This window comes from Podarcis filfolensis, assembly GCF_964270895.1.
Source record: "Podarcis filfolensis genome assembly, chromosome: 6".
NCBI classification, from domain to species: domain Eukaryota; kingdom Metazoa; phylum Chordata; class Lepidosauria; order Squamata; family Lacertidae; genus Podarcis; species Podarcis filfolensis.
In genome coordinates this window covers 98,775,660-98,789,620 of record NC_139609.1, presented here as the reverse complement: position 1 = coordinate 98,789,620, position 13,961 = coordinate 98,775,660, and the positions used below count along the sequence as shown (strand labels likewise).

Below are 13,961 nucleotides of genomic sequence, written 5' to 3'. Positions count from 1 at the left end.
CCTGTTGCGTTTTCGACTAAGGCCATTTAAAAACAGCATCGCCACAGAGGCCTGTAGGAAACCCACAAACAGGATCCGGCCGCAAGAGAAATCTCCCTTCCTTTGGTTTCGAGCAAGCGCTATTCGGAAGCATTGCTGGCTGAAGCTGTGGGGAAGGGGCTTGGCTATCATTGCTGGCAGCCGTCAATCACTCTCCCCTCCAGGTTCTGCCATTTGGGGCAGGGAAGAGAAGGGCAGGCAGAGTCATCTAGCCCCCATCCCTCCTCCCAAAACGCAGAGGATAGCAAGAGGGGGAGGAAAGAGGGAGGGAAGCCCCAGAGCCAGGTGGCCCCCCCCCTTCAGGTGCTCCAGAGACAGACACAGAACTCCAGTCCCCTTAGAAAAATAAGTTTTAATCGACGTGGGTGCAGCCCAAGAGTGGCTTTTCTTTCACCAGTGATTCAGATCCCTTCGTCAAGACTGACCGAGAACTAAGGCCGACAGAGGTGGTCCCGTTAGGGGTGCAAAGGGGGAGAGGGAGGCAGGTCTCACCCTGCTCCCCAAAGGCAGTGCAAAAACCCCACAGGCAGTGCTGGGGAGGGAGGGGAGGGCTGCCCCAGGAGGAGAGGAGGAAGAGGGGGCCCCGGCGGACCCCACCCCAACCCCCGGGGCAGCCTGGAAGCCCAGGAGAGCGGCCGGAAGGCGGAGGGCCGGGAGAGTCCTTGTGTCTCCCCAGCGCCTGGCAACGGGGGGCAAGCGGTCCTGCAGGAGGTCCCAGCTGCCACCTTGGCACAGGGGGTGCGGGCGGAAGGGCCCACCGAGCACGGAGGACGCAGTTCCCCTCGGAGGCGGAAGAGGGCGCCACGAGGCGAGGGCTAGAAGGGCTGCCCCGTGATGAAGCGCTGGAACATGTTGAAGGCGGGTCTTGGGCGGTCCGAAGGCACCATGTGACCTGCTCCCTGTGGGTCGGAGATGGGAGAACATGGCAGGGTTATGATAAATAAATAAAGAATAATAATAAATTTTTATTTACACCCCACCTCCCCAGCCAAGACCAGGCTCAGGGCAGCTAACACCCAATATAAAAACAATTGATTGAAATTCAGCTTTAAAAAACAAGATTAACATTAAAATATTAAAATGCAGCCTCGTTTCAGTGGAAACTCAATCAAAAACTTTTGGGGATGAAAACGTCAAGTCTTCACCGAGGCTAACTATCCAGACTGGTCCTACATGAGCCAGAAGAAAGCCAGGGAAGTCCCCAAATAGGAGTTCCATCACAAAAGGAGAAAGGAAAAAGGAAAGAGGGGGTTGGGGTGGCCGAAGGGTTTCCAGGGGGCAGAAATGATGCCCTGGCCAGGAGTCCAGCCACAGACCCACCTGGACCACTTACCTTGACGGTGAGGAAGGAGATGTTGGTGTACTCCTTCACGAAGCCGCCAATCTGGTCCTGCCCATTCTCATCGGTATAGATCCAGGGCCGCCGGGCCACTTGCACCTGCCAAGCAGAGACCCTGTTCGTAGAACCAGAAGGGACCCCCAGAGACCATCTAGTCCAACCCCCTGCAAGGCAGGAATCGCACCTCAGGAATCCCTGGCAGATGCCCACCCAACCTCTGCTTTAATAATAATAAATAATTTTTTATTTATACCCTGCCCTTCCCGGTTCAGAAAACCGGGCTCAGGGCGGCTAACAACAAAGTTAAAACACTTAATTGATGCAACAAAAAAACAGCATAAAATACCATATAAAACGTGAACAACAATAAATTCAGAATTCAAAATCAATTTATGGGGAAAATCCATCCAATAAACATGAGATGATCACTAGGGCTAGCTGGCTAAATTAGTCCTATTTGGGCCAGCGAGGAGACCAGGGGAGAATTAGATGTGGGATCCCAGAGCGGGGAGATCTCCATAAAAAGGGGAGGGGGAAGGAAGGGGAATAAAAGATCAGGCTGAATTCAAATTAAAGGCCAGGCGGAATAGCTCTTTCTTACAGAGAAGGAAGGAGGCTAAATCCTGCAGGGCCCTGGTCTCATGGGACAGAGCATTCCACCAGGTCGGAGCCATCACTGAGAAGGCCCTGGCTCTGCTGGAGGATACTCTGACTTCCTTAGGGCCCGGGACCTCTAAACTAGGGTTATTCATGGACCTTAAAATCCTCCAAGGAAGGCGAGTCCTCAGACCACCACCTGAGGGAGTCCACTCTTACTGTCTTAGGCAAAAAGCTGGCTGGGGGTTAAGAGAGGTTCTTGCCAGCTTCTTGGTGGTGCTGAGGTTAAATTAAAACCAGCTGGCTTCCTCAAAACATGCAAGGAGGGGCTCAGCATTTCGCGGCTCACTTCTCCCGTGTCGGAAAGCAGAACCGAAAGAGAAAACGTGGAACAGAAAGCAAGTGCAAAGCCTCTCGCCCCTCCGTCCCTGGAAACAGACTGGGCTAGAGCAACATTTGAACGTTTGGGTTAACAGGAGGAAAGAGGAACGAAGTATTTCCCCCCAAAAAAATATGGGAGCTGGCAGTCCCCAACTTTCCAAGTTCTTCCATTCCTGGTTTCCTAGTTAGGGTCCGTAAGAACCTGAGAAGAGCCTGCAGGATCAGACCAATGGGGCCCCACCCAGTCCAGCACCCTGTTCTCGCCGTGGGACGTAGGCGCCAACTATAGGGGGCCCTGGAGGCCCCCAGGCACCCACAGCGCAGGGTGGGAGTCATGTTGGAGGTCTCGCGGGGCCTCGGGGACCAAGTCCAAGGCCCTGCCAGGCACCGTGAAGCCATGACGTCACCTTAAGGCGCAGGTGGTGCCATTGGGCACCCATAACCTGGGGCCCAAGTTGGTGCCCCTGCTGTGGGAAACCAGCAAAAGGAGGATCCGAGCACAAGAGGCCCCCTTCCCTCCCGTGGTGTCCAGCATCTGCCTGGAGGCGGTTGGAGGATGGATGGCAGCTAATGGATTGAGGCTGAAACCTGACAAGACAGAAGTACAGTTTTGGGGGGACAGGGGGCGGGCAGGTGTGGAGGACTCCCTGGTCCTGAATGGGGTAACTGTTCCCCTGAAGGACCAGGTGTGCAGCCTGGGAGTCATTCTGGACTCACAGCTCTCCATGGAGACGCAGGTCAATTCTGTGTCCAGGGCAGCTTACCAGCTCCATCTGGGACGCAGAATGAGACCCTACCTGCCCGCAGACTGTCTCGCCAGAGTGGTGCATGCTCTGGTTATCTTCCACTTGGACTACTGGAATGCGCTCTACGTGGGGCTACCTTTGAAGGTGACCCAGAAACTGCAATTAATCCAGAACGCAGCAGCTAGACTGGTGACTGGGAGTGGCTGCTGAGACCACATAACAACGGTCCTGAAAAACCTACATTGGCTCCCAGGATGTTTCTGAGCAGAATTCAAAGTGTTGGTGCTGACCTTGAAAGCCCTAAATGGCCTCGGCCCAGTATACCTGAAGGAGCGTCTCCACCCCCATCGTTCTGCCCGGACGCTGAGGTCCAGCGCCGAGGGCCTTCTGGTGGTTCCCTCCCTGCGAGAAGCCAAGTTACAGGGAACCAGGCAGAGGGCCTTCTCGGTGGTGGCGCCTGCCCTGTGGAATGCCCTCCCTTCAGGTGTCAAGGAAATAAGCAGCTATCTTATCTTTAAAAGACATCTGAAGGCAGCCCTGTTTAGGGAAGTTTTTAATATTTAAAGCTGTATTGTTTTTAACACTTGATTGGGAGCCGCCCAGAGTGGCTGGGAAAACTCAGCCAGATGGGCGGAGTATAAATAATAAATTATTATTATTATTAAGATATCTAATCCTTGTTTAACGCCGTCCAGGTTGGTGTCCTGTGGCGGTGAGTTCCACAGTGTGACAAGGCTCTGTGGGAAGGACATCGTGGTTCACTGCAGAAGCGGCTGAGGCATTTCCCAGGAGGCACACACCTGACTCAGCCTCAGTCTGACCCAGTCTCCAGGGAGCAGTGGCCAGACGTCACCCCCCCACCCTCCAGAAAGATGGGGAGTTTACACCACGGGAACTCCAGCCCTGCAAACTGGCTCCCTCCTTTTCAAAGGCTCTGGATGCCTAGTTTTCAGCAGAACCTGCAGGTGAAGGGGAGGAAGCGCCCCAGGACCTTCTGATCTTCTTCTGTCCTTCAGCGGTCCTCGAGGGAAGGGGTCCCGCTGAAAGGCACAGGGGCCCGTGGGTGGCACCCTCCTCCAAGCCGCCCCCCACGGCTCCTGGCTCAACCCACCTTCTGGCGCAAGGAGTCCACGAACCACTCGTCCCCCAGGAAGTTGCAGGCCATGTCTACGTCGCCATTGTAGATCAGGATGCGGTATTTCTGCGGGCGGGAGGGCCAGTCTGGAGTTAGTGGAGCCCACTGGTGCCCTCTGGGGCAGCCCACCCATGTCTCCCCCGTCCCCCCAGGTCCTGAGGAGGGGTCCCAGGGGCCTAGTAGTCCAACCCCCTGCAATGGAGAAATCCCCACAGGGGGCTCCCTCCCTCCACCTCTGTGGACTCACCATGGTGCCAAGCAGTTTCAGGTACTGGTCGTTCATCGTCATGTAGATGCGCTTGTAACCCCGGCTGACGGGGAAGCTGGAAGGGGGGGCAAGGAGCGTTAGGAGGGGTGGGGTGAAGCTGCGCAGTCCCAGGCCAGGTCAAGGCCTCCTCCCCTCCAGGGGCCACCTTTGTGTCGTCCCCCCACCTGTCCTCTCTCACCTGCACATCTGCCATTCCGGGGCGTTGTTCTTAATGTGCAAGGCCTTGCGCACCTGGGGGTCGTTCATGTAGGTGGTGGGGGACGAGGTGTTGATGCAGGGGGGGTCCAGGCGAGCCTTGTTGCTTGCGACCGGCAAGGTGAGCAGGAACTGGGGCAGAGGGGGGGCGAACACATTTCAAAGTAAGTATGCTGAAGGTGCCAGCAGCTGCTCTGGCTGCTAGGAGAAGCCCTTTGACAAGGAGTCAGCAAACTTTTTCAGCAGGGGGCCAGTCCACTGTCCCTCAGACCTTGTGGGGGGCCGGACTATATTTTGGAGAAAAAAATTAACAAATTCCTATGCCCCACAAATAACCCAGAGGTGCCTTTTAAATAAAAGGACACATTCTACTCAACCTTTCTTTTTTCTTTCTCCTCCTGTGATGAGGCTGCATTTTAATATTTTAATGTTTCAATATTTTAATGTTGTATTTTAATCTTGTTTTTAAGTTGTACTCATTCAACTTGTTTTTATTATTGCTTGTTAGCCGCCCTGAGCCCGGCCTTGGCTGGGAAGGGCGGGGTATAAATAAAAATTATTATTATTATTATTTAAAAACACACTGATTCCCGGACCACCCGCAGACCGGATTTAGAAGGCGATTGGGCCGGATCCGGCCCCCGGGCCTTAGTTTGCCTACCCATGCCTTTGACCCTCCCCGCCAAGACAACATAAGTCTTTCCATGCTCAGGTCTGCTAGGCCACTGGCGGAAGCGACGGCTGAGGGAGGGGGGCGATTTTGTGGTGGTAACGGATACAGGTGTCCTCTCACAAGCCCCCCCCCCCCCAGTTCTCTCTCTCTCTTCCGGGTCTGCCCAGCTGGAAAGCATTGGGCTGGGCCTATTGCCCCCTCTGCCTCTACACTCGAGGGGAGAGCCTGACGCCAAGCAGAACTGGAGACGGAATGCCCCCCCCCAACCTCTAGAGAGCTGCTCTCACCTCCCTCCAAGAGGAACGAAGCGGCTGCCGAATGAAGTTGTTGCCCAGGTCGTAGCTGACCAGCATCCCATCATTGTACCTGGAAGCCAAAGAAGGGTCCCGCTTAGTCTCACCTCACTGGAGAGCCAGAAGGGTTCCCCAAGGGTCATCTAGCCCAACCCCCTCCCATGCAGGGACCACCGCTGAAGAATCCCGGAGCTTCAACTCCTGCCTGACGTTCTGGCACCTCCTGCCACTCTCACCCACCCAGGGCAGGGCAGCGGGCGCTGGAGTTGGGTGTGGCTTATAAGGCAGTCCCCCCCCCCCATCTCACTGGGGAGCGAACCTGCCAGCAGCCGAGCCTACCTGTAGCTTCCCGGCACTCCGCCAGCACACGGGGCATACAGGTTGTAGATGTTGAGGCCGGACTCGTCCACAATACGGATCACCTCCGCCATCTGCAATGAGACGTGGGGAAATGCAAGGCTCCAGCCGGGAGGAAATGGAGAGAGAGAAAGAGAGGGCCCAGCCCCACTCCTCTGCCCAGGCAGTGCCCCACAAGTGGGTTCGGGGGCAGGGGGAGACGCCCTGGCCAGCTGCCCTCCACTCACCCCAAGAGTGCAGTTCAGGTTCTTGTTGTCGTGGAAGTTGCACTTCCCGCCAGAGCAGCACGAGGCCTGCAAGTCCGACCAGAGCCTGCAGGGAGAGGGAGGACCAGAACCATCGTCACACCAAAGCCCTGGGCTTTGCCACGGCCCCCCCCCCCAGCCAAAGCAGACCCCCGTTTCTCCCCTTCCACTCCCTCCCCACTGCCCATCTTCTCTGTCAAAGAACTTAATTCTATCGATTTTTCACAATGCAGAAACATAAACTGTTGTCCTTCCGGCATCACATATTCGTATTGCGCATTCGCCATGACTAAAATGTTCCAAGTGTGCTCTTATCTCTTCATTTAGGAACTTAATTGCTGAGCTAGCCTCTCTGAAGATCTGTTTGTGCAGCAGGCAATGGGAAATCGCTTCCACGTTCCCCGATGTAAGAAACACGAGGGAGTTCCTTTTGCAACCTTCGCGTGGCAAGCAAGTCTTTTTGATAAGGCCCAATTGAACAGTAATTCAGACTGCCATCTTCTGCCCCTAAGGACGCAGCCCCCCCCCAAGCCAGCGGATTCTCACCTGCTCCCCAAGAGGCCGTGGTAGTAGGCGAAGTAAACCAGGGAGTTGTCGTTGGTCTCGTAGGAGGAGAGTCCGTTGCCCACTGCGATTCCCTGGAAAACACAGGCACAGCCCCATCAGCGAGGAAGACCCCTTGGCACCCGAGCGAGAAGGGGCTGCCGTCACAGAATGTGGCATGTTTCTCTGACATTTGGAAAGCTGAGCTCTCCTTTGGTCTGCTGCCGTGGAAAACGTGTTGATGTATATTCACCAACAGAGAGCTGATAGTGTTAAAACCACAGAATCATAGCGTTGGAAGGGAGCCGAGGGTCATCTAGTCCAACCCCTGGAAAATGCCCCCCCCCAACCTCTGTTTATGAACCTCCAGGGCAGGAGAGTCCACTGTCTTCCCAGGGAGTCGGTTCCACTGCCCAACAACTCTTCCCATCAGAAAGTTCTCCAGAAAGCAGGAGAAAACAAGCTTGCTCCCTGGGCTGTTGTGAAAGGAGCCACAAGGTCTTAGGAAGACGCGAGTGAAGTAATTTCCCGCTGAGTTTCTGGCCCTGACGCTTCTTCCTCTGAGCCTGGGATCTCCCTTCTTGCTTGCCCAACCAGGCTGTTGCTTAGCTACCTGATGGCAACTCTGCCTTCTTTGTGACTTAATTTCCACAGGCGTGTCAAGCTAAGGCGAGAAAATGCCTCTGCGATTTACAGACCTGCCGTCTCCACTTTTTGTGGCTTCCCCAGAGGCTGCTATGGCTCTGACCCGGCAAAAGCTGCCTTAAACATCACAACCGTTGCCGTGAACTGAACCGCCCAGAGATTCCACTAGGTACCCTCAAATGCGGTCTGAGAGAGAGTCAAACCATGTGCGCTTCTCTCCGTCCTCTTCCCCAAAGCTAAAGCAGCTTCTAGAATTAAAATCACGTGACTTTAGGGTTGGAAGGGACTCCCCCAAGGTCATCTAGCCCAACCCCCCTGCGATGCAGGGATCTCAGCTCAAGCATCCCTGACAGATGGCCCTCCAAGCTCTGCTTAAAAACCTCCGAGGAAGGCGAGGCTGCCGCCTTCCGAGGGAGTCAGTTCTTGTTCCTCTGGAAGGAGCTGCCAGCTGAGACTGGTTCCTCTGGAGCTCCTGGCACAGGTGAAGCAGGCGGGCTCTGAGGAGCCTCTGCACGCAGCTGCCACCCACGGCTCTTTCGAGCGCAGGCTCAGCGCCAGGATCTTGAAATCCTCCAGAGCAGGTGAGTGGCAGCCGCCTCCTTCGTCAAGCGGAGGTTGCAGAGGCCCCGATCCCCAGCCCAGCCCTTGGTCCTCCTCCTCCTCCCTCTAGAGGACCCCGCAGACACACACCTTCAAGTTGAGGCTGCGGTCCTGCATGACCCACTGCGCCAACGTGGGGATGTAGATCCCGCCGTAGCTCTCCCCGGTGAGGAAGAGGTCCTTGCTGCTGTATTCCGGGTAGAGGCGCAAGAACTCCTTCAAGGCCAGGTAGTTCACGCGAGCCACCTGCCGGGGGGAGAGGCAAAGTGAGCGCACGGCAGGTAAGGGAACGGAAGCCCCCAGAGCCCACCTCCCCGTCCACCATACACACCTCGGTGTCGTTGGTCCGGTAGTCTTGGCTATCGGAGTAGGAGTAGCCCACCCCAACGGGGGACTCCAAGTACAGGATGTGCGCCAGCTGAAAGAGACGGTGACAGCGAGTCACTTTTCACCCACAAGGGGGCGACATACACCTGGTGCCCTCAAGCGCTTGTTTCATTCATTTCACTGCACCTTGTTCCTCCAAAGAGCTCAAGGCAGTGTCCAGGATTCTCCCCCTCCTCCTTTATTCCCACAACGACCCTGTGAGGCGGCCACTGACCGGTCACAGCCAATGGAACCCTGGTCTGCCAGATCCTGTTCCGACACTCCAGCCACCACACCAGACTGGCTCTCTAGCTGCCCAGAGGCAGGCAACGGGATCCTTTGCTGCAACTGTCCTTTCAGAAATTAAAACCCAAGAGCCAGGAATTCTATTTTGATTCCCAGCAAGCATTTCTTGGGACCCTCTTGAGGGATGGGGGAGGAAGGAGGCCTCACCTTGTTCCAGGCATAGTTGTTGTATCCCAGAGTGGATCCATCAGGCTGAATCTGCCGAGGGAGGGAGAAGGGGCTGTTATTGCAACACAAGGCAAGGGGATTCCCTCTCCTGTGACCCAAATCGCAGCAGATCCTTATTTCAAGGCTCTGTGCGGAGCAGGAATGGGCACATCAGGAGGCAGCCGGCCTCACGGTGAGAAAGTTCACACATTCAGGTTTCGAATCTGAGTCACCTCCTGGTGCATCATCCCAATTAACTTCCAATTGAGATTATTTATTTTGCAAAGGGAGCTGACAAGCCATTATTTGCGATGAGTGATACTGGAAAACAATTGCACTTCCAGGCTCTCAAGAGATTATCATCTTCGTCAAGAGCGCAGGCGGGTGGCTGATCTCATAAATGCTGATTGAGTTCTCGTCACCCACGGCTGGCTTGCACCTTCCCACCCCGAAAGCGCCACAGCTTGGAGAACAAGGAACCGCTAGGCCACTTGTGGCATCAGCCTCAAAGATGCAGCCATGGCCACAAACTTGGACAGCTTTAAGAGAGGGTTGGAGAAATTCTTAAGAGGCGAATAAGGCCAGCGATGGCTACTAGTCAGGATAGCTATACGGAATCTCCTTTGTGCGTTTCAAATGAGCCTGCCTGACGCCATCCAGGGATCCTTGGATCGGGACCAATTAAACACATTCTTACCCCACTCTGTGGAATTCGATCCTTTATATTTTAGCTATACAAACATTCAGGAACCAAACTGCTTTTTCGGTGCAGCCCAAGCAGGAACAGTCACCATTCAGAGATAGAGCTCAGAACAGGCCAATATTTGGGTGTCTCTGGATCAAGCGACTTTTCTTTTTTCGGTTCTCAGAGTTCTTAGCCTGGCTCAAGACTGTCCTCTGAACTAGCCGGATGTTTAACTGAGAATCACAAGTCAGTCCATCATTTGAAAAACGAGACTTTAGAGCCGCCTTGGCCCCTAATGGCAACTAGACATTCCGGTGGGGCAACGACAACCTTGGTTTAAGGAGCCATTTCGGGCCAACTTATATATATATATATATATATATATATATATATATATATATATATCTGAATTTCTAACTCTGGTCAGGAACAACAGGCCTCTGCAAACCAGACGCTGGAGGCTGTGTTGCACTGTGGCCCTGCTTGCGGACTTCTCAGGGGGGCCCCGGTTGGCCCCTAGGAAAACTGGATGCTGGGCTCTGGCCCCCCCCCTTTGGCCTGATCCACCTGAACTCTTCTAAATTATTGCTATTGAGAAAGATGTTAATCGGCCAAGTAAATTTTATGTGAAAATAGTTTTGGAAAACTGCTACAATGATTTATATGGAAACTCAGCCAGGGGGACTCAAGGAAGGCACCCGACAATGTTAACAAAAGTGCAATTCTTACAGTTAGGATGTTTTCTTTCTATTTGTTTGCTATAAATTTGGATGGCTAATAATTTTTTTTGGAAATAAATAAATAATTTATTGCCATCGACTGTATCAAATCCATATGCTGCTGTTCTCCGCTCCCCCCCCCCCAAAAAAAAGGAACTCAGGGCAGCAATCACATCTCCAAAACCAATTGCAACAGAAATGCAGATTTCCATGCCTGGCTCTCTCCCACCTTGGCATAGCAAATGCCCAGAGCTTCCCCATTTGCTCCAGGGGAAAGGGATCCCCTGGCTCACCAGATCCCGCCCCCCCCTCCATCAGTCCTGGATACTGACCGTGAAAGGCCCATGCTCTGTCAGGAGGCCGGCGATGGAGCTGCAGCCGGGCCCGCCGTTCAGCCACAGCACAAGGGGCTTGTCTGCGGCGCCGTTGCCCTGCGCCTCCACGAACCTGCAAGGGAGGCGGAAGGAGGTGAGCAGCCCCACACAGAGCTCTCAACCTCCCATTTTTTGTGGGAAATCCCCTTAGTCCAGCACCGTTTCCCGCTGCTATCCCGGATTGTTAGACACAGTGGTACCTCGGGTTAAGTACTTAATTCGTTCCGGAGGTCCGTTCTTAACCTGAAACTGTTCTTAACCTGAAGCACCACTTTAGCTAATGGGGCCTCCTGCTGCCACCGCGCCGCCGGAGCACGATTTCTGTTCTCATCCTGAAGCAAAGTTCTTAACCTGAAGCACTATTTCTGGGTTAGCAGAGTCTGTAACCTGAAGCGTCTGTAACCTGAGGTACCACTGTATCCCACTGACTGTCCCCGGGACAGGTGAGGCTGCTGATCCCCTATTTTTGAGGCTGCTGATCTGATCCCTTATTTTTGAGGCTGCGGATCCCTTATTTTTAGGCTGTAGATCCCTTAATTTCGAGGCTGCGGATCCCTTATTTTTAGGCTGTAGATCCCTTAATTTCGAGGCTGCGGATCCCTTATTTTTAGGCTGTAGATCCCTTAATTTCGAGGCTGCAGATCCCTTATTTTTAGGCTGCAGATCCCTTAATTTCGAGGCTGCAGATCCCTTATTTTTAGGCTGCAGATCCCTTAATTTCGAGGCTGCAGATGCCTTATTTTCAAGGCTGCGGATCCCTTATTTTCGAGGCTGCGGATCCCTTATTTTTACGCTGCAGATCCCTTATTTTCAGGCTGCTGATCCCTTAATTTCGAGGCTGCGGATCCCTTCTTTCCAAATCTGAAAGTTGACAGCTCTGGCCCGGTGGGACCCAGGCGCCAGCCCCCCCGGACCTGCCGCCCCCCTCCCCGCCGCCCCTACCAGTAGTGCAGGTGCTTGTCGCTCTCGGCGTCCAGGTAGCCCGAGTAGTGCTTGAAGGCGGGCTGCTTGGCCAGCCCGGGCAGGTAGCTGACCTCGTGGCCGGCGGGCGCCGCTTGGCCAGCGCGGCAGAAGAGCAGCAGCAGCAGAGAGGCGGCAGCGAGAAGAGGCGGCATCTGCAAGGAGAGAGAGAGAGATGGGCGGCGCCCCGTCAGAGCCGGCAAGCGGGACCCCTCGAGGGCATCCAGCCTGACCCGCCCGCCTCCCCCCCGCTTGCCTCGGCGCGGCAGCAGCTCCGGCGGCTCGAGTGGGGCCGCGCGCGCGTGACCGGCGCTCATATGGCCCGGGCGGGTCACCTGACCCTCGGGAAGAGAGGGGCGGGGCCCCGGGGACGGGCGGCCAATCGGAGACGCGCAGCGCCCCCCCCTCTTCCCCGCCCCGTCGCGGGGCCGTATTCACCCTAAGCGACGCGCCCTCGCTACCGTAATCTCCTGCGCGGAGCAGCGCGCGAGAGAAACAGGAAGAAGAAGAAGAAGAAGGTTTATTATTTACAAAATTATTATTATTATTATGATTAGCTACATCGCCGACCTCTTGACAGAGCAAGGGCCCTTCACGGTCAGTATTATTATTATTAGCTTAATTATTATTCGTTACATTATAATTTTTTAAAAAAAGTATTTATTATTAAAATAATTCAGCATTAATACACACATATTGCCAATATACAAACATACATTTCATACAATCCTTAAAAATGTTCAAACACACCTGCACTCAATCCCACAGATAATTATAATTTTTTTAATTACTTATTATTATTATCAGTGCTTTTTTCTGGGGGGACGCAGGGGGACACATACCCCTAAACGTTTTATAAATCTTTGTACTTTTGTCCATTTACTGTACTTACCGGTACTTATTTATTTATTTTTATTTTTTCTTTACATCATAGTCCACAACAACTCGTACAGACAAACAAACAAACAAACAAGCCCACCCACCACCACTGACAATTTCATTCTCAAAATTACGGTAAACTCCTATCCCCTTACACAAGGAAAGCATAACCTAAAAATACAAGACTTCCTTTATCCTCTCAATGGCCTCCTTGTTTACTTCTTGTGTACTGTTTCTTTTATTTCTGATTACTAGAATTTTTCCTAATTATGACTTTAAAAACCTCAGTCTCCTGTATTCCCTTTCCCCCGATTTGAACTGTAAAATGATGATTTTCTAGACTCAAAATGAAAGCATCCCTAAACATTTATATATATATATATATATATATATATATATAGAAAAAAACACTATTATTATTATTATTTATTCAACTTATACGCCACCCTATACCCGGAGGTCTCAGGGTGATCACAACATATAAAATCAAACCGAAAGCAGTAACCCCGTGTTGGCCAAACTTGGGTGCACATGCCCATCATCTGAATGGCAATGCCCATCAACTTGGGGTGGGGCTCAAATATTTTATTGGGGCCCCTGAAGGGACCTCAGCCCCTTGGAGTTGGCTCCTATGGTCGATGGAATCCGACTCAGCCGAAGGCAGCTTCCTGCATGTTCCTAATATGCTGGGATGGCAGGGTGAGCAACACAGGGGGGGCTGTTGCCCTCCTTCCTCCTTGGGGGGCATCTGGGTGGCTCCTAGGAGATGCAGGCTATGGGACCTGCTATAGGGCCACTTGTCTGATGCAGCACAGCTCTTACGGGTAGCTTGTTTCCTTTTTAGTAATATATATGAAACAACTGATTGGTTCAAACTTGGGAGAGGAGGACCACAAGGCTGTATATTGTCTCCCTGCTTATTTAACTCATATGCAGAATTCATCTTGCGAAAGACTGGGCGGGATGAATCCCAAGCTGGAATTAAGTTTGCCGGAAGAAATATCAACAACCTCAGATATGCAGATGACACAACCTTGATGGCAGAAAGTGAGGAGGAATTAAAGAACCTTTTAATGAGGGTGAAAGAGGAGAGCGCAAAATATGGTCTGAAGCTCAACATCAAGAAAACGAAGATCATGGCCACTGGGCCCATCACCTCCTGGCAAATAGAAGGGGAAGAAATGGAGGCAGTGAGAGACTTTACTTTCTTGGGCTCCATGATCACTGCAGATGGTGACAGCAGTCACGAAATTAAAAGACGCCTGCTTCTTGGGAGAAAAGCAATGACAAACCTAGACAGCATCTTAAAAAGCAGAGACATCACCTTGCCGACAAAGGTCCGTCTAGTTCAAGCTATGGTTTTCCCAGTAGTGATGTATGGAAGTGAGAGCTGGACCATAGAGAAGGCTGATCGCCAAAGAATGGATGCTTTGGAATTCTGGTGCTGGAGGAGACTCTTGAGAGTCCCA

At 53.0% G+C, this 13,961-nt stretch overlaps 1 protein-coding gene across 1 annotated transcript; it reads right to left on the bottom strand.

The window, feature by feature from the left end:
* Window positions 1–371: 371 nt before the first annotated feature.
* CTSA (cathepsin A) lies at window positions 372–11,965 on the bottom strand. Its single transcript, XM_083618858.1, has 15 exons — window positions 11,893–11,965; window positions 11,596–11,768; window positions 10,612–10,726; window positions 8,876–8,926; window positions 8,388–8,474; window positions 8,147–8,302; window positions 6,815–6,906; window positions 6,251–6,335; window positions 6,006–6,097; window positions 5,661–5,739; window positions 4,684–4,832; window positions 4,485–4,560; window positions 4,214–4,303; window positions 1,373–1,477; window positions 372–938 (listed from the first exon to the last, which is right to left on the bottom strand). Exons 2-15 carry the CDS (start codon window positions 11,766–11,768, stop codon window positions 855–857), a joined length of 1,434 nt encoding a protein of 477 aa, XP_083474984.1. The 5' UTR covers window positions 11,893–11,965; the 3' UTR covers window positions 372–854.
* Window positions 11,966–13,961: the final 1,996 nt, after the last annotated feature.